The sequence below is a fragment of the Homarus americanus genome, unplaced genomic scaffold (assembly GCF_018991925.1).
Source record: "Homarus americanus isolate GMGI-L3 unplaced genomic scaffold, GMGI_Hamer_2.0 scaffold12810, whole genome shotgun sequence".
NCBI classification, from domain to species: Eukaryota; Metazoa; Arthropoda; class Malacostraca; order Decapoda; family Nephropidae; genus Homarus; species Homarus americanus.
This window is the reverse complement of record NW_024749229.1, coordinates 389060-410231: the sequence shown is the minus strand read 5'-3', so window position 1 is coordinate 410231 and position 21172 is coordinate 389060. Positions and strand designations below refer to the sequence as shown.

At 44.4% G+C, this 21172-nt stretch overlaps 1 protein-coding gene across 4 annotated transcripts in view; it reads right to left on the bottom strand.

Moving 5' to 3' along the window:
* Positions 1-250: 250 nt before the first annotated feature.
* Positions 251-21172, bottom strand: part of LOC121853322 (ADP-ribosylation factor-like protein 4C) — a 41590-nt gene continuing 20668 nt past the window's right edge. The window contains exons 1-5 of one of the 4 annotated variants that reach the window (XM_042347383.1): positions 15715-15775; positions 10028-10971; positions 8984-9157; positions 7259-7327; positions 251-2731 (exon numbers count right to left, since the gene is read on the bottom strand). In XM_042347383.1, the coding sequence (XP_042203317.1) occupies positions 2540-2731; positions 7259-7327; positions 8984-9157; positions 10028-10207 (615 nt within the window). In that variant the 5' untranslated portion in view covers positions 10208-10971; positions 15715-15775 and the 3' untranslated portion in view covers positions 251-2539. Of the gene's footprint in view, positions 2732-7258; positions 7328-8983; positions 9158-10027; positions 10972-15582; positions 15776-21172 lie in introns of those variants that run through there. The other 3 variants (XM_042347382.1, XM_042347381.1, XM_042347380.1) reach the window with 3 other exon arrangements.

The window sequence follows — 21172 nt, the reverse complement described above, 5'->3', positions numbered from 1 at the left end:
TTTTTTGTGTGTGGGAGGAAAAGCTGTTCAGTATATATATTTATTTTCTTTTATATTGGTTTAATTTTTGTAGTAAAATATTTGGATATACTTTGAAATTTTCGCGATTCTGTGTTTGGTAATTTTTATTATTAATTTATTTACTTATTTTTTTTTTTTTACGGACAACTTGCTTAAACTCTCTCTCTCATCCTTTTGTCTATTGATGATTTCATGTTTCTCTCACACACGGGATTAATAAACAAAATAATCTATAATACTGTTTATTCCGTGACTTACAAACTCATACAAATGTGAGAAAATAATAATTACAGGGCCACTATATATCTCCTCTGGACCAAGACCCATGCTACAGTACGTCACTGAAGCGGAGGGTGTGATTAAGTTAATGATGGGTAGGAATGGGTAAGAGTGGGTTTGGGTGAAGTTAAGGCGTGGGTTGTTTTAGGTTTGGGGTGTATTAGGGGTATCTAAGGGTGGGTTGAGGTGGGTTAGGGACAGGTTATTTTAAGTTAAGGACAGATCCAGGTGTGAGATATGAGCGAGTCCCTGGTATACAGAAGAGTCGAAGACCTGAATATTAAAACGTTTACTTGCAGTAAAGTTATAATCCTCAGAGCAGAGACGAGGTAATATAAATAATTTAAAAACATGTAGTTATCACTTAATATTATAAGACAGAGGTGGCAATAATTTAAACAGGAATAATAAAAAATATTAATAATAAACAAAAGATCCTTGAGATTTCATGGTAACGTCCGCTCTCCCGTGCCACAATAACAACGCCAGCAACAGCAGTCATCAGAGTCTGGCGTTATGTAAGTTACGCCAGGCGAACGTTTGACCATCACCTGCCTGCTGTGACGCTATTTTATGATAAGAACATTAAATGGACACACATGGATGGCTCGTTATCCCTTGTATATAATGACACCTATGTTAATCTATTTATTATAAACTCCACAACATGCACTAATTGTGCTCTTACTAGAGGCGTTTATATGTATATACAATTTAACTTCAGACACATTTATATCAATCTATTATGTAATGGTAGATTAATCTTCATGCCCATTGTAAATTTCTCTTATTTTTGGCTCTAAATATTTCACAAATCACAAGTAAACAATAGATACATTTTCACATCAGTGGGGATCCCTTATATTAGTGCCGCTGAATATTGACCAGTGTGGGGAAATAAGCTTATAGAGAGAATCAAGCATTATATTTTGTTTAGGGTTGCTTGGATATTCCTACTAGATATTTCCACTGGACTATTCCTACTGTTTAATGTACCATCTTGGATTACCTTAAAGCTATATCTCAAGTTTGTCTCTACAGTGTCATCTTAAGGTTAAATCACACTCACCAGGAATTGTGAAGGGAGGAACACTATCACAGCTGACTCGCATGATCGGGGCGTGTACTTCCCGTGTGTGTGTGTGTGTGTGTGTGTGTGACTACAGTGTACGCTAGTGTTGCATAAGGACATTAAAAATCTTGTGGCACTTCAACAGGTGATCGCCATGTTGATACTGTGTAACCTTGTCCCTCATACAGGGTGTCTAAAAACAAAATGGTCTGACCCATATTAAAGCTCATGATATTTTAAAGAAGACAGATGCATATTCTGTGTGCTTTACGGGAACAATGTTGGTGAATCATATCCAAAGCTTCTAATATTAACAACTCCAAGTAATTGCACAAAACAAAATAATGTCAAGACATTTGTAGACCCACTTGTTATCTTTAGACACCCTATATAGCCAATGAAGACAAGATGGGAAGGGTCTGTGGTAGTCGCGTGTCTCTTAACTGTAATGCCAGCTGTATGAAGACCACCGACTCTCATGAGGCCATCTGGCATCCTTTCTGTTCCCAGGTGGTGTCCTACTGCTGTCAACCAGCTGCTTGATGATGCAGAAGTGTCCTCGAGAAGATAAAGAGGTTTCGTAAACAGATTACTTCTTGCTCTCGTTCAACACTTAGTCATTCGTTCACACACATGTAATTGTCTTTGGTTCACAAGTTATCGTTTGAAACAGCTGATGCTGTTTCTACAATACGTTCTCGTTCGGTAGCTTATACGACTTCTTTGCTATCGTATAAACTTCGTAAACACTCGTACAGTTGCCATAATCTTCCATGGAACTTCGGCATCGCATTTTGTCGTAAATATCGTAATCACTCGTACAGCTGGTGCAAGCTATCGTACAGCTGATATAAATATAGTGTAATTCGTAAACTCTCGTATAACCGGTATTTACAGCTTGTAAAAACACTCATACTTTATATATGAATTATCATACAGCTGCCGTAGACTATCGTACAGGTTATATAACTATCGTACATGTCAACTCTGCTACAGATGTCATTTACAGCACTCGTACAGCCGGTGTAAAACTGTCCTACAGAGGGTGTTATCTACTGGCACAGCTTGTTTATATAGAGAACATCTTACAGATACAAGGACCTGCTGTAACCTGATAGAAAGACCCTTCCCACGCGTAGGGAAGACCTCAGGTTGTTACTGGTCCACTCAGCGCCAACGATCCCTCCTGCGGTAGTCCTGTCGAACCTTGTCGATGAGGTTCCGGAGGGTGGCCATGGCGTCGTCGAGTCCCTCCCCAGTGAGGGCGCACACGGGAGCCACCGCCCACACCACGCCCATCGCCTCGCCTAAGCCCAGGCTCATGGCTACACCCTGGGCAGAACGGGCGTGGATCTGGTCCTGTAACACAAAGACGGCAGACTGTCAGCTGACTTTATTTGTAAACATGTAACATTGGGTAGGCAAGTTTGTTTGTAAACATTCTGATATCAGACAGGTGAGTTTGTAAATATTGTTATGTTTAGGAAGTGAATTATTTGTAAACATCGTGACATAAAAGGAAAACTCATCATATGCAGAAATAATAATAATAATAATAAAGGAGAAGAGAGTAGATGTAAGAAGCCTTTATAACTTGAGCCTTTAGTATACTGTACAGGCTTCAAGGGTGTAAACTCTCTCTCTGTTTACCTGACTCCCATTGCCCATTTATTCTCTCTCTCTCTCTCTCTCTCTCTCTCCTCTCTCTCTCTCTCTCTCTCTCTCTCTCTCTCTCAGCATCACAACCCGTGTCACGTAAGACAAAGATCCGCACCTTAGTCCTCCCCCCAAGGTCCCTCCCAGTCACACCTCCTGTCTATCAGTGCATGACGGACACACGGAGAGACATACGTGCAGAGAGGCAGAGGAACTAACCAGAGAACACAAAAACTCACTCCCTAATGAGTAGTTACCCCAGAGGAGGAGATGGAAGAGGAGGAGATGAAAAAGGAGTAGGAGAAGTTGGAAAAGGAGGAAATGGAGGAAATGGAGTTGGAAGAATAAGAAGAATTGGAGCAGGTGTTGGAAGAGGGGAGGAGGAGTTGGAAGAGGAGTTGAAGCAGGAAGAGGAGGAGGAGCGGGGAGAGGAGCTGGAGCGGACGGAATAGAAGGCACATGAAGAGGAGGAGCTGGAGCAATAGGAGCAGGAGGAAGGGGCAGCCATGCGCATGACCAAAGACCACATATAATACTTCCTCGTCAGTCATCGTCAGCAACACGTCATTGCTGGTTCCCTGGCGCATTTCAACGCACACACACACACACACACGCACACGCACACACACACACACACACACACACACACACACACACACACACACACACACACACACACACACCTGGAGGCCCCCCTTATACAGAACACAATACTCGGGTTCACCGCCTGTGAGGGTATGGGTAAGACCCTTTCCTTATGGGTAAATGGGAAGGCACACGCCATATGGTCTCCAGTCCTACTAGACCCTGACCTAAACTAACCTAACCTCACTTAATCTAACTTAAACTAACCTAACCTAACTTAATCTAACTTAACCTAACTTAGGTTTGTTTATATTAAGTAAGGTTAAGTTACTTTAAGTTAGGTTAGGTTCTATTAAGTATTGTTTAGTAAGAGATGTTAAGTTAGGTTAAGAGGAAATATTCAGTTAAGATAGGTTAGGAGGAATCACGTTGTTACATTAAGTTTACGCTAAGTTTGAACGAAAGGTTAAGTTAAGATAGGTGAGGAAGATAGTTTAAGACAGGGGGGGGGGGTGAGGAGGAAATTTGTAAGTGAAGGAATGTTTAGTGAGACATGAAGCCTTAAACGGTAAGCCAGACCTGACCATTACACACATCTGGTGGCCCTCTCACTCCCTCTCACTCTCTCTGCCTCCCCCACACTCCCACACTCGTCTTACCCTAACTGTTCGCCTCCCACAACCTTACCCACTTATGTCCCTGAAGGCTCTCCCACGCCTCTCTCTCTCTCTCTCTCTCTCTCTCTCTCTCTCTCTCTCTCTCTCACACACACATTATAGACTACGCCTTCACAAATACACGAAGGCACCAACGCACGCACACACACACACACACACACTCAGACCTACACACACACACACACACACACACACACTCAGACCTACGCCCACACACACACACACACATACACACACACACACACAACAACAACACATCCTCAACTTGTCCCCTACACACACTCAAACTCGCCCGCACTCACGCACACAACGACTGGTCTTATTCTTCCACTACTTTTCCTCTTCCTTCACTTTTCTCAATTCTTCCTCCTCTTCTCTCACCTTCTTCTTCCTCCTTCACCCTCCATCTCCAGTGGCTCCCTCATCTCCCCTCCTCCCTTAAAACCCACTTCCTCACCCCCTACCTCCCCCTCCCCCCTGAGTCCCCATCACTCAAAAGGTCAGACAATTAGGCGGGTGTTCTTACATAGGTACACGTAAAACACTGAATGTAATAACGTCTGCTGTTTCACTGAAGGACATTTGGGTTGTAAGTCGTTAAGCGGTGATGAAGAGAACGCCGTGGAGAGAGAGAGAGAGAGAGAGAGAGAGAGAGAGAGAGAGATTCGACATCCGGTTTACGGGCATTAACCTCAACAAAAGAAAAACGTCTGTTGTTTTCTGGTAAACGTTTTTTTTTTACGATCTTTTTCATCTTCAGTAATCCGTAAACGTTAGTGCGCCTGGCGGACTACAGAGGGGGGAGGGGGTAGTCCTTCTCGATTTCCCTTATGTTCTCCATTCCTTCTTGCCTTCTGTCACTTCCTCCATCATTCTCCATCCTCCTTCACCCTTTTTCTTCCATCATTCTCCCCTCCCTCCTTCTCTCCATCAACCTTCACTTATCCTCCTTCTGTATCGTTTCTGTCTCTATCAGTTGTTCTGTCTCTCCAATATACAGTAATAGGGTTGTGTTTTGGTGGGGAGGGAGGGAGGGATGATGGTAGTAGTAGTTGTGGCAGAGATAATGGTGGTGATGGTTGTAGTAAGGCTAGTGGTGGGTGATGCTGGTAGTTGTGGTGGTGGTTATAGGGATGGAGGTGGTGATGCTAGTTGTGGTGGTGGAGGCGGCCTTCAGAAAATGGTGGTCGTGTGAGACTGAATCACTTATGAACTCCCCACCACTTTTAACCCACCCCGAGGAGATGCCCACTCCCACCCACATCTCCCGCCCACACCTCCTACCCACACCACCCGCCCACCTCCTGCCTACCCACCACACCTCCCTACCCACACACCACACCTCCTACCCACACCTACACCTCCCGCCCACACCTCCTACCCACACCACCCGCCTACACCACCCGCCCACACCTCCTGCCTACACCTCCTACCCACACCACCCGCCCACACCTCCCGCCTACACCTCCTACCCACACCACCCCACTAAATATAAAGTGTGTGGCCAGACACTTGAACACTACTTCCTCGACTGTGTTAAGATAGAACCTTTTAAGGACAGGTCCAAACACACTGTGTGCTGGAATACTTCTCACGCAAATGTGAATAACAAAGTGTGCGGCCAGACATACTGCCTCACACGCCGGTACTCACGCATTAGTGAATAAGTTACCCTTTATGTATAGAATTAAACAAATAATGTAATTGAAATACTGTGTAACATTCAGTGTCATAATATCCTGACAACGGGGGTTAATTATTATGACCCTTTGTAAACTCTACTCTGTAATCCTTTTGCGCTACCGCTCACAGGATGGGTGTGGGTTGCACAATAAAGTAGCCGCTGTAAGCGGCAAAATCAAAATAAAAAATCAACCCCTACCCACACCTCCCGCACATACCTCCTGCCCACACCTCCTACTCCCCCCCACTCCTACCATGGGGAACGGAATGGAAGGGATCAGGAGGGTGCACAAAGTCCCCCTGCCTATTCACCCCTGCCCTGCCCCTGTACGCCCATGAGGAGGGTGAGGAGGGTTGGGGAGGATGACGAGGGTTGGGGAGGGCCGGGGTTGCACCAGGGCCTCGCGCTACCGCCCCCTACATCCTGTCGCATCTCCTGCACTGAAAGCACTCGTATTATCCTGTATATCAGCTTGTCCCACTGACGTCCGCCCACTGATACACAAAGCCCGCCCACCCACCCATCTACCCACCTCTTGTACCTCAACAAACTCCTAAAACACCCATCTGACATTTACACCCTCTTCCTTCACTCACCCACCCACAACCTCCACCCATCATCTTTTCCTTCACTCACCCACCCACAACCTCCACCCTCCTTCCAACCACATACCTCTACCCTTCTTCTATCCACTCATAATATACTCCTTTACTTCCTCCACCCACACGCCTCCACCTTCCCTCCCCTCCCCCCACCCACACGCTCTTAACCACCCTTAATTCATTCATAACCTCATGACTCGCTCCCTCTCTCTCTATACAGTAGGGAAGAGTCCATGTACTCTCTCTCTCTCTCTCTCTCTCTGCATACTGTTTATCTATTCACTTATGACTTATGTATTTATCTCCTCACCCTCCCATCTTTCCTCTTCCACACACTCTTCCTCTCCCTACCCCTTGATAGTCCCATTCCAAATATCCTCCACCCCACCATCCCCCCCCTCCCCACATTCTATCTAATCCTTCATCGTCCCTCTTTCATCTACCCTCCCCCTCACCCACCATCCCTCCCCACCCTCACTCTCCCACGCAGCAGACATAGGGGCTCCTACACCATGCCCTGGTGAAGACGCTGAGAAGGATACGTCACTCTATTCAATAACATTATCTGACTCAAGTAAAGAGGTCAGTGCCCTTATCACACACACACACACACACACACACACACACACACACACGCGCGCGCGCGCGCGCACACACACACCTTATCTCTTATCTCTCTCACCTGGAAGTTGGCCAGAACAAGTAGAGGCGGTGTGGGGACGCCCAGTTGTGCAGAGGACGCCCGTGACTTCTGTAATGGAGAAACAAGTACACGTTAGTACAGTACACGCCAGATGGGACATGTGTACTAAAATTTATATTGTTAGTAATTATTGCACAAGAACTTAGTACACATGAGCATAAGTACATACTATGATTGATTACATATGTGTATTAATACATGGAATTAGTACACATAAGCGTATGTACATATTGTGCGTGAGTACATGTGCGTATTGGTAAAGTGAGTTAATAGATATGTGCGTTAGTTCTTGAGAAAATGTCAACCAACACACGTACTTCACCTCTAAGGTTTACATAACTTTACAAACAGCCAATGACAGCCTCCTTAACACTCACCTCAAACAGCCAATGACAGCCTCCCTAACACACACCTCAAACAGCCAATGACAGCCTCCTTAACACTCACCTCAAACAGCCAATGACAGCCTCCCTAACACTCGCCTCAAACAGCCAATCACAGCCTCCCTAACACTCACCTCAAACAGCCAATGACAGCCTCCCTAACACTCGCCTCAAACAGCCAATCATAGCCTCCCTAACACTCACCTCAAACAGCCAATGACAGCCTCCCTAACATTCACTTCACATCACTAAGGACAAACACACCACACAACACACATCACAACACACCACACAACACACAACACATCACAACACACCACACAACACACATCACAACACACCACACAACATTCCACACCACATCATACCACCCATTACACCATTACCATTCCGCACCACACCAGACCACATATCACACCATACTACTCCACACCACACTACTCCACTCCACACACCATGCCACACCACACCACGGTCTCCTCCCTCAACCGCGAATAAATAGCTTAAAACACCTACTTACATTTCCTCTACACTCTTAACACTTCCTCACTTAACACTCACACTTAAAGCATCATCACTTAACACTTCCCACTACTTAACACACTTAACACTCACACTTACTGCTTTCTCACTTAACACTCACACATTAAACTTCCTTCACTTCATGGTTTAAAGTTTCTGCAGCGACACAAGTTAAATCAGTCTAGGATTACCGCAGATTTCTTTATTCAAACCGGTTTTCTTGCTTTGGCGGTCTGAAGTGGGAGGGAGGTGTTGACTTTTGTCTCTGAGTGTCGCAATAACAGATATGATTATAGTCCTGAGTGGCCACCTAACACAGTCCTGAGTGGCCGCCTGTCCCAATCCTGAGTGGCCTTCCTGTCCCCTTCCTGAGTGACCACCCCCTGACCTACTATGGCTAAGGGGCATGAGGATGGGTCGGGTGCCTATTAAGTTTGGAGTTTATTAGAACTTGGGGACCTATTCCATTTGGGTCTCGTTAGGACTGTACCCTAAATCCTGATGGTTTGGTTAGGTTAGGTTGGGTAATGAATAGATTAAGATTATGTTAGGATTGATAATGATAGGTTAGATTAGGTCAAATAAGGTAAGGATTTGTTAAGTCAGGTTTGGATAGATTAAGTTAGGCTACGTTAGATTAAATTAAGTGTGTTTAGGTTAAATTTGCCAAAGACTAGGTTACGTTAAATTAGCCAAGTTAGGTTAATTTACATGGGATTAGATTAAATTAACCGAGGAATGGGTTAGATTAAATGAGGATTGTTACCATCTCAAAACACACACACACACACACCCCTACCTTAAGGACTCGAGCCAACTCCACCCTCGCCTCTTCCATCATGTCGCCCAGGGAAGCCGAGTCCACGACGAAGACCAAGCCGTCGGTGGCGCGGGTGTAGGAGGACCACAGAGGACGCAGTCGTTCACCACCTCCGACGTCCCAACACGACCACCGGTAACCTCCGCCCCATACCTGTTGGCAGGGGAGGTAGGGAGGTCAGGCAGGTGTGGAGGCAAGGGTTAGAAGCACGGGAGAGAGGGGGGAGAGAAGAAATGTGTGTATGTGAAGGAAGACGTAATGTTAAGAATGACTGAAGAGGGAGAAGGGAGTTAAGAGGAGAAGAGGGTTAAGGGGGAAAAGAGAAGGAAGAAAATTGAGGAGTAGAGGGAGAAAGAGAGAAAATGTTGGGTTAAGAATGATGACACAGAGAGAGAGAGAGAGAGAGAGAGAGAGAGAGAGGATTAAAAGTAATGAAGGAGGGAGAAGAAGAATAGTGATAAAGAAGGATAAACGATAGTAAGTGGAGAGGGAAAGGTTATGAATGAATGAATGAATAAATGGAAGGAAGGAAGGAAGGGGGAACAGACGGTAAGAATGGTATAGAAAGGAAAGGGGTGAGAAAGGGTCAGCCTTGTATGTATGGGAGGCAGAGGAAGAAGAAATAAATAATGAAGGGAAGAAGTATTTAAGAGGCATGGTTTCTCCCTCTCAAATTCTTTATTAAACTTTACAAAATCATTTCAATCTCAGGAGGAAAATTGGAGGAAAATTTATTCGGATATTATTATCGTCAGATAATTTTGACACTTTGAATTTAAAAAAAAAATATGTAGTATTTAAAAACGTTTTGACTCCGAAAATTTCTTTAATCAATAAAAAACAATGACGTTTTAAGTAAGAAAACTTTGACACAAAAAGCTAGGAAAGTATTTTAATTTACCAAACTTTTATATTTAAATAAGAAAAACTGATATTACGTTATTAGATCCCACAACTATTAAATTCAACTTATTACTCTATTATATCCCACAAAACTGACCAACACTTTCCCCTACAACTGACCTTCTCGTGGTTGAAGCCAATGGTCGGTGTGGTGGCCACGTAACAGCGATACTTCAGTCTGGTCAGGACCGTGGTCTTTCCTGAGCCGTCCAGACCCACCAGGACCACGTGTTTCCTCCTCTTCACCACGCCTTCCACGGCGCGCGCCACGCCTGCCTTACGCCGCGACCACGACTCCATGACGTGTGTGTGTGAGGGAAGTTGGTGTTAGGTGGGCTTCCTTAGGTGGGATGTGTGAGGTTTCTTTTAAGACGTAGGGGCGGGAGGGAGGGAGGGCGTGTAGCAGGTTTAATGAGGCGTGGGGGATTCAGGCATACAAGGGCGTGTGTATATCGATCTTGCAAGGCGTTCGTGGGTCGTGTAGATAATCGAGGAACGCACTAAAGCTCGCAGCAGGGTGTGTGTTATGTTTCCTTCCTGGGAAACTTGAGACAATTCTTAAGATGTTTGTCTGTCTGTCTGACTATTGTGCTCTTTTTTTTAAATCTGTCAGTTGATAGATTTCTTTATTATCCAATTTGACGAGCTGTATACCGTCCTGGAGGAGCAGCAGCTGGTGGTGGTAGGGGAGAACAGCTGTCAGCGTGGTATGCAGTGGGACGGGACGAGACGGAATGTAGAGACGGGTGAGGAAGGTGAGCACGGACCCACACACGGTGTCTAGACGCACGACGCACCTCTTGCCGTCTGTCGATGGGTGATGCAGCCTTCACTGACTGTCCTTAGACAGTCAGTTCTCTTGACTACTTTAGACAGCCCTCTACCTTTCTATCGATGAACGATGCAACTTGACAGATATATCTCACCGTCTCACCTTAGAGGAATTTCACTTATCTTATTTTTCTCTCCTGTTCCTATTCCTATATTTCGCTTTATTAGTCGGATTATTTTTTTTCTTTTTTATTTAACTCTAGGATGCCTGTGTACACCTTTCAGCTCCACACCTGCAAAGAAAGAAAATATTCGTTACAAAATGAACATAACTATTTTTTACAGGATAATAAACACTTTAAATATTTCTATAAACAAGTATTACACTCAAATATATCCCCCAATATACCCAGCTGTCAATGAGTACATGACTTTACAGTTGGGGAAGTGAAGGTGGTCGAGTGTAGTGCCAGCCATATTGCCTCCTTGAGTACTGAGGTTCAGTGTTATGTGTACAATACTGTATCCGCACTGTCACGCCCATGAAACACACCTTCATATGATCGGACATACAGTAATATACTCGTATACACTATTCTTTAATTCCCCCCCAACAAATCAACCTCCAATTCCAAGATCTCCCCAAACCCGCCACTCACAGCTGTGTTGGGGGAGAGAAGACCCCAGAACCTCAGGCAGGTAAACACGATGTACACACACACACACACTTGGGCCTCTATCATTAATACGGTACATAATATACATCTACATGATCAACACACTACATATATACACATCCAAGATATATAACACACAAACCCTTAAGGACCGACTGTCAGCTAACCAACGCCAGGTAAACGAACAAGAGCGACAGGTAAGAGAAGACCTGTAAGACGTTGGGAGAAAATTTCTCTCTCCCCCGTCAGCCAACCTTGACATAGTGATCGTTCATACCAACCAGCCTTGTGCCTCGACACGGTCAATGAACACGGACGGAGGGGCGGGCAGGCGGGAGGGAGGAAGGGATGAGGAGGAGAGGGTGGAAGGGTAGGAGGAGAGGATAGAGGGGTCGGACGGAGGTAAGGGTGAAAAGGAGAGGGTGAAAAGGGTAGACGGAAAGGACAAGAGCGGTCGAGCAGACGGAAGGAAGGAAGGAAGGAAGGAAAAGGACAGTAGAGGAAGGAGAAATGGGCGGATGAAATGAGAAAGAGGGAGGAATGAAGGAATGAATAAATGATTGAAGAGCTAACAAGAGATGGAATAGTCACAGGTAGGCAGTCACGTGTACACAGGAAAAGCTTCACGTTTCTTGTATACGACAGGTTTTTAGTTGTCTAACCGACCGTGCGGAACACCTCCCCCTCTCTCTCGTCTACCTCCCCCTCGTCCTTTCTTCCTCCAATCGATTTTTTTCCGTATATGTATGTATGTATGTATGTATGTATGTATGTATGTATGTATGTATGTGTATGCGTGTATGTGTAAATGTATGTATGTATGTATGTGTGCGCGTGTATGTATGTGTGTCGGTCGCCTCCTCCACATGTAGAGCAAAACGTACAGCGGATGACACTATCTTGTGTACAGTACATGACTCACAACCCTAGTCCACAATCTGACCTTTATTGTACAGTACGTGTTGTAAGTAGGACTTGTGGAGCGAACGTCAAGCAAGTCTCAGAGCTGTCACCGCTATATTGAGAGAGAAATGTTTGTGTGGTAGTTAAGAGTGAGTCGTAGTTACGGTAGTAGGAAAATACTAGTACTATACTGCCAACCACAACATCTACAGTATGTGCCGAAGCTGAAGTGAGGCAATACAAATACGTTCTCACTTTACCAGTTCAGTGAAATAGAACGTAACAGCTTAACAGTGTCTTCACAACATAACAGTGCTGTAACAGGTCTCGGCCGACACTGTAAGGTAATGACATACTTAGGAGAGTGACGTACAATACCAAGTTTTATACTGGTACATGTTTGAGAGAGAGAGAGAGAGAGAGAGAGAGAGAGAGAGAGAGAGAGAGAGAGAGCTATTACACAGGACATAAGCGCCGCCGGTCAATTTACTGGGCAGTGCTTGCATCCTGTTAGGCACCCGTCCCCTTCCTGTTGTTTATGTTCCTGTTGCTACTGTTATTGGTATTTCTGTTGTTGTTGCTTCTGTTGCTCCACAAAGGCACCCTCAAGTACCCATCACCCTATTCGCGTGTTCTAAACATCCCAACCTCTAACTTCTCATGTATTCTAAAAGACACAACTTACACAAAAGCCTTGGAAGCTGCTGTTAGTCATCACTATAGAGGAACAACAACCCTAGAGAGAGAGAGAGAGAGAGAGAGAGAGAGAGACCTTCCCATCTACTTTCTCTGTCAAACTGCATATTTCTCTCTTGATACTTTCTACTGTACTCTCTAACCACGCGATAATTTTCTAACTCATTTTCTCTTTATTAGTCGATACGGGTACACTTGTAACACGGCAAATTATACCAGGGTCACACTGTGGTCCACACCAGTTCATATCGCGGAGTGTACATCTGGTCTTAGTCACTCTATTCCTTTGGGTTAAGTCTGGCCTAGTGTCTTAGATATCCCTAATCTAATTTAACCTCCCCTAAAATATTCAAACCTAACCTATCCTAAGGTAACCTACCGTATCCTTAACTAACATATCTTAACCTAATTTAATCTTAACTATCCTAACCTAACCCCATCTTATGTTAATCAAATCAGACAACCTATCTTAACCTAACACCCCATCTCCCACTGTATTGAATGTTAAGTGTATAATCTGGCCTGTTACAACGATATAGGTAGTCACAAGTGCTGGTACAGGTACAAGTTATCGTAGAGGTGTGGGATTGGTATAATGAATACATAGCTACCACACATAACTACTACATTGCTACCACACATAACTACGACACTATCACACATAACTACAGTACCACTACAGCCACACATAACTACACCACCACACATAACTACGACACCAAACCACACATAACTACACTACCACCACTACTACTACACATAGCTACACCACCACCACTACACCACCTCCACTACACATAACTACACCACCAGCCACTACACATAACTACACCACCAGCCACTACACATAACTACACCACCAGCCACTACACATAACTACACCACCTCCACTACACATAACTACACCACCACCACTACACATAACTACACCACCAGCCACTACACATAACTACACATAACTACAGCCACTACACCACCAGCCACTACACATAACTACACCACCAGCCACTACACATAACACCACCGCCACTACACATAATTACACCTCCACTACACATAGCTACACCACCTCCACTACACATAACTACACTACCACCACCACTACACATAACTACACCACCTCCACTACACACACCACACATAACTACACCACCAGCCACTACACATAACACCACCACCACTACACAGCTACACCACCTCCACTACACATAACTACACTACCACCACCACTACACATAACTACACCACCTCCACTACACCACCACCACTACACACTACACCACCGCCACTACACGTACAGTACACCAGCCACTACACATAACACCACCACCACTACACATAACTACACCACCTCCACTACACATAGCTACACCACCTCCACTACACATAACTACACCACCACCTCACCACCACCACTACTACTACACATAACTACACCACCACCACGCCACTACACATAACTACACCACCAGCCACTAACACGTACAGTAACCACACCACCAGCCACTACACATAACTACACCACCGCCACAACACGTACAGTAACCACACCACCAGCCACTACACATAACTACACCACCAGCCACTACACATAACTACACCACCAGCCACTACACATAACTACACCACCACCACTACACACAACCACACCACCACCATTACACATAACTACACCACTACTACACACAACCACACCACCAACACACGGCTAACAAGACAGGAGGCACTTTACTAACCACTTCCTCCGCGGCACTACAGTACATCACTGACTAACCAAACTACGCTTCCCTGTACCCCCCCCCCCCACACACGTCCCGTATGGCGTAACAAGATAAGATATGATGGCTAATTCACGCCAGTGTTTCCAAATATGACGTAAATCGGTTGTTTTAATGGCGTAACTTATATACTGTACTTAATCCTTTGAATCAGTAATGTATGGCGGCAAACGTCAATAAGAATGATTTGCTTAATTATATACAGTACAATATACTGTAGATAATAAAGCGTAGGGTGACGGTGGAATACGCGTAGTTCCTTAATACAACAGGCATTACAATTTTTTTTAATGTATTTCGTCGTATACCGTATAATTCAGTCCATTACAGGGTGTAGTGTTGAAGAACGGAGTGACGGTGACCTGTAATAATACTGTTCTTGCTCCACAAACACCATAAATTAGAGCATAACGCAGAAAAATTAACATTTTATAAAATAACATTCCTTGCACAGTGCCCGCATTGAAAATATTGTGGGTTTTATTTATAGTTTTAATAAAACTGTATTTTAGTCCAAAATCAGAAATACAAAGAGAACTATGAAAATTTATACCAAAACTTCACTTCATAATGAACGCAGATAAGTGACAATAAAACAGACGATTTTCTTATCATATTCACTTCACTGAGAACACACTCACAACACAAGGTATATTAATAAATTCCACTTAAAAACCCACTTCATGAAGTCGTCATAAAATTGGTTGTTATAAAGTTTTGTTGTTACAACAACCAGAGTTCAAGCGTGTGCTCAAGAGTTAGGTCATACACTAGGCAACAATTATCATCTAAGAGAGCAACATCTTTCTAGTCTTACGACGGCAGAGATAAAGTTCACTTAAAAACTCACTTCACAAAGTCTACGAGCAGAGGCAAGACGTAAATGATGAAACAAGTAAATATCACTTCACCAGGCGGGTTATCGCCGTGGGCTGTTTGATGTAAACCGGTTATAAGCAACTTCAAGTACAAGAAGCAACACCTTGAGGCAGCCGACCTTCGCACACGACCGCGGACCAACACTCACTGAGCCACGATTTGTCTAAACTCGCTCTTTATAAATCCTGCCACGCGGGAGTGATACGGCATTCACAACCACGCCACACACCACCTGCCAGCCGAGTCTCCATCGTTCATACGTTAAATATTTCGTCTATTGTCATATGAGATCGTATCTCAGTAGCTCTCATTTATAGATATTTTAAAAGTTCTTTATTGTTTTTTTTCTTATGCGTAACTTTAAAAGAAGAGACATTCCCAAAGCGGTTCGAACATTCCTCGAAACCGATGTATGAACGAATCTTAACTGGCTCTCTTTAGTAACGGTGTACTAAATTGGTAACCAGTTAATCAGATACTTCGTCCACACATCTCTGTTTACGAGGAAAATCTTAGCGAACGAAATTTGAAAACTCATCTTTGTGTTTCATTTAAAATGAATTACATATAGAACGGACCAGCCGTGAACCCAGACCTTGAATCCAGAGTTACACCAGTGATGGTGATGTGGTGAGGGTAAGGATAGTGGTGGTGGTGGTGGTAAGGATAGTGGGGGATGGTGGTGGTAATGGTGGTAAGATATGGCGATGGTGGTGGTGATGGTGGTGGCAATTGTGGTAAGGATAGTGGTAATGGTGGTAAAGATATTGGTGATGGTGAGGATAGTGGTGATGGTGGTAAGGATAGTGGTAATGGTAGTGGTAAAGATTGTGGTAGTGATAGAGGCAGGGTGGGTCACTCCATCACCTTCTCCAGGGTCGTGTTGCAGCCCTCATCCACTCACAGGAATGCAGCCAGAGTGGATGCGGGTGTTGATTTAGGGTTTGCCCCCCTTGTAACTGGCGCTCAGGTACCGTTTTCTTGGTGCTGCCACAATATCCGGGAGTTTTCATGATACTCTTGTCCCCCTAGATTAGAAGATTATCCCTTTGGTATTCAAGACAGGTGGGTGTTAATATATTCAAGGCCGCGCCGGTCTGCCCACCTACCAGAGGAGTGATGTCATTGGCTCTACGTCACCGATACGTCATCGAGTTGGGGCATCAAGTGGATGACGTCACTTGGGTTGCATCAGGGCTGCCAACCGCCGCGAGCCCTTTCCCGCCCCCTGGGTATTAGCGTTGATACCGATAATAATATCAACTTTATTCTAGAACAATATCGATAAACGGAGTACAATAACAAGGTAGAGAAATAAGAGATAATATACTATCAGTAATACACAAATTAAATTCTTGTTAATATAAATGGTGACGCTTCAAAAATATTTGGTCCAACGGTCGTATGCCAAGCATGACTCACTGGCGTGCCATCCATGACCCTCTGTCCTTCTGCCAACCCCTCCCGCTCACTCCCTCCCGATGACACCCCTCTATCCCCACCCCTCCACCCTCCTAAATACCGGGACACGCACACACACACACGCAGCGCTGCTCTTTGTCTGTCAGGCTGTCTACGCCTGCATAATCTACCCCTCCCCTGCCTCACATCCTCCATTTTTATCAGCTGTAGCTACGCCATTTTGAATTGGATAAAATCATGGCTCACCGATAGAACACAGAGGGTCAGCGTAGATGGTGTTAAATCTGAGTGGGGCCGTGTAACCAGTGGGGTTCCCCAGGGGTCAGTACTAGGCCCACTCTTGTTCATAATCTACATAAACGATCTAGATACTGGGATCAGCAGTGACATAAGCAAGTTTGCGGATGACACCAAAATTGGCGGCAGATTAATTCAGGGCAGGATGCAAATGCACTACAGGAGGATTTAAATAAACTGCAGGGGTGGTCTGAAAAATGGCAAATGAAATTCAACACCAGCAAGTGCAGCGTACTTAATATTGGAAGAACAAATACTTATGTATACAGCCCTTAACATCAACCTAGAGAGTCGACTTGTGAAAGAGACTTAGGGGTACTTGTAAGCCCGGACCTACGGCCTAGAAAACAGTGCGTTAATGTTCGAAATAAGGCAAACAGAGTATTGGGTTTTATATCTAGAAGTGTAAGTAACAAGAGTGCAGAGGTCTTATTGCAACTATATCTTGCGCTAGTCAGGCCGCACCTCGATTATGCGGTTCAGTTCTGGTGCCCTATTATAGAATGGATATAAATTCACTGGAGTCGGTGCAGCGAAGAATGACAAAAATGATTCCGGGACTTAGAAATCTACCATATCAAGATAGGTTAAAGAAACTAAACTTGCATTCCCTAGAAAGACGAAGAGTGCGGGGAGATATGATAGAAGTATTTAAGTGGGTGAAAGGAATCAATAAAGGGGATATAGATAAAGTTCTTATAATATCCGAGCAGGATAGGACTCCTAGCGACGGGTTTAAGTTGCATAAATTTAGGTTTAAGAGGGAGATAGGAAGGAACTGGTTCACAAATAGGGTGGTGGACGAGTGGAACAAGCTTAGCAACTTTATAGTAAGTGCTGGAACGCTGGAAAGTTTTAAAAGGAGGCTGGATAGATTCATGGATGATAGAGAGCGGTAGTAACTCTCGACAGGAGCTGCCATGCACAGGCCAACCGGCCTATTGCAGACTCCTTATTTTCTTATGTTCTCTCTCTCTCTCTCTCAATTTTTCATTCTCCTCTCTTCTCCTTCCTCCTATCCCTTCTTCCCTCCCTCTACCCCTCCTTCCTTCCCTCCCTCCTATCATCCACCTTCCTTGCCTCTACTTATAACACTGTGGCTCCTCACTCCTAACACAGAGACACACAGACCGACCTGATGTAAACACCATCTCTGTCTGATTCACACCCCTTCCCCCAATCTCCCTTCCTCCATATCTAATCAGCAATCCCTTCCTCATCCTACTTCCTCCCCGCCCCCCCTTCCCTGTCATTAATCCTCCCCTCCCCCCCTTATACACAATGGCTGGTTACGTCATAATTCGCTATAATAAGTATATATACATTTTTTCCCCCTCGTGAGCGGATGTGAACGGGCGTGTGTGTGATTTTGTTTCGTGATGTGGTGGTGGGGTTAGTGGTAGTGATGGTAATACTGGCAGTGGTAGTTAATGGTGGTGGTAATGCTGGTCTGGGTGGTGGTAGTGGTTGATGTGAAACTGGTAGTGGTGGCGGTGGTAGTGATGTTGATGATGCTAATTATAGTGATGATGATGATGATCTGGTATTGCTGTTACGATCAGTCACGTATAATGTTTTTCTCACTAACAAAATCACAAGTACTGCTGCTGCTCGCGCTGTGAACTCCCCTGCGTGTTTCTTCCCTTCACTGATGAACAAAACTTTAACCCCGTTTAAATGCTCAAGAATAATGTTCTCCGTTGTTCTTCAATAAACTTTTCTCCTCGAACTATTTCTGTACCTCTCTCTCTCTCTCTCTCTCTCTCTTGGGAGTATTTATCCTGGCGCTGACTCTAAAGATTATGTACCATTTAGTTGATTCAGAGACTGATGACTAACCATTTATCCTCACCTAACCTAACCACACCATCTAATTCGGATGGTAAAAATCGCATGAACCATATGACCGTCCGCGTTAGATGACACCCTCTGAGTGCTCTTTACACACGGGGTCACTCAGTGCACCAAGATGTAACCTTGTTCACCTAGCAGTAATGTAGGTACCTGTTGTAAATCGAAAGTTGCGTATTCGTATTCAGGGAAAGTTGTTGGAACTTCCAATAACTTGATGACATAAAAAAACGATTGTCTCTTCAGGCTTCTACGCCCTTAACTCATGAGACATAAAGGCAAGCATGAACTTAGCATGCTTCCCTGTTGGGCGCTGTAAACGCTTCTGCGCTTCACCTTACACAAGGATGTAGGGGGGTTCCCCCCCCCCCCAAAAAAGTAACCCGGCCGTCTCCTGAACCAGCGTGAGGGCTCTGTACTACACCCCATGACCACCCTGTTGTACGTCTTTCGTCTGGCTAGTATGTCCTCTGGGTTAGTGCGTCGACTGGACTAGTGCGTCGTTTGAACTAGAAGCATACAAACACAGAGAAAGAGAGCGCTTATGTGACATTATCTGTAGTCGGCCGTCTAGACTAGTTCTCCACCACATCAATAGATGGCGTCTTATACACCGCATGAGGGCGTCGTAATAGACGGGTAACACAACACCACCTGAAGGACACTGTTAGCTGATAACATTCTGGTGACATTAACTTCATCTGAAACCAGCGACGTCTGCAACAACGATCAACTCAAACATATAATGCAACAGCAGAACAACTTAATGATGCCATATATCCCGGCAACACACGTCATTACTTGGACGAGTACAAAATCACTTAAAAGGCCTAAACAGATGTTGTTACTTTAGATAGAATAAAATCCCCCAATACAAATAACACTACTTAACAGAGATCATTTCGTTGATTAGTGCGAAATCTCCTCAACAGATGGTGTAGCATTTACTAATACTTTATCGCCTCCCTTGACGGCGTGGTTCGTACGTCCCACCACCACCATAGACGCCTGGGCTAATGGCTGGGGGGGACAAGTTTGTTTACAGTGTGTGTGTGTGTGTGTGAGGGGGGGGAGGAGACGGTACTTCTAAAGACAGGAGGTGTTCTCTACCACAAAGTGCATTATCGATAAGGTGTGTTCTTACGTAACCTCTGAGTCATTAAACAGTTATGGCGGGAATGAGGCGATACTGATAACATCTAGCACCAATGAGGAAGGTTAAGAGGGGAAAGTCAACAAAGATGGGATTTAATGATAGCCACTAATTGACTCTCTCTCTCTCTCTCTCTCTCTCTCTCAGGCACCAGGGCAGAACCCACGCAACTGGTATATAAACACCCAATACCGATTAGATGATTACGAAGAGTAAATATTACGGTACAGTCAGTCAGACATACAGACGACAGACAGTCAGACAGACAGACAGACAGACAGACAGACAATGCCTTCATAACTGCACATCCCCATATGAGAGGAAGAGGTTAAGAAGATAAAACATATATTAACTTCCTCATTTACCAAGCTAAGAATTATAATTTTCACTATTAACTTTTACCATTAACACTTACCCATAACTTGAACCATTACAAAGGTCTTTAAGAGCGTAGTAAGGTTATTAATACACTATTACATGAACGGTAAAATAAGTGAGAGATATAACTAGGAATTATTTTTCACAATCACCCGAGCTTCACTTATTGGCTGCATGTTCATTGTGGCGACAGAGACAACTATGTGTGGATATTGTCACTATCTTCATCTCTCACTCTCTTATCACTTTATTATATCCTCTCCCTCTATACCCTTCTCTTTCCCCCCTTCATTCACTCTATACTAAACATTGAGAGGAGTGGGAGTAGGGGGCGATAACTAAACAGTAAGTAATATAATGGAAGAGGGATAAAACGATTCAGAAATACACATGGACGAATAAACTGTAAATATAGATTAAATAAAATATTCCACAAATAAATTAAAAACAGGAATATGTA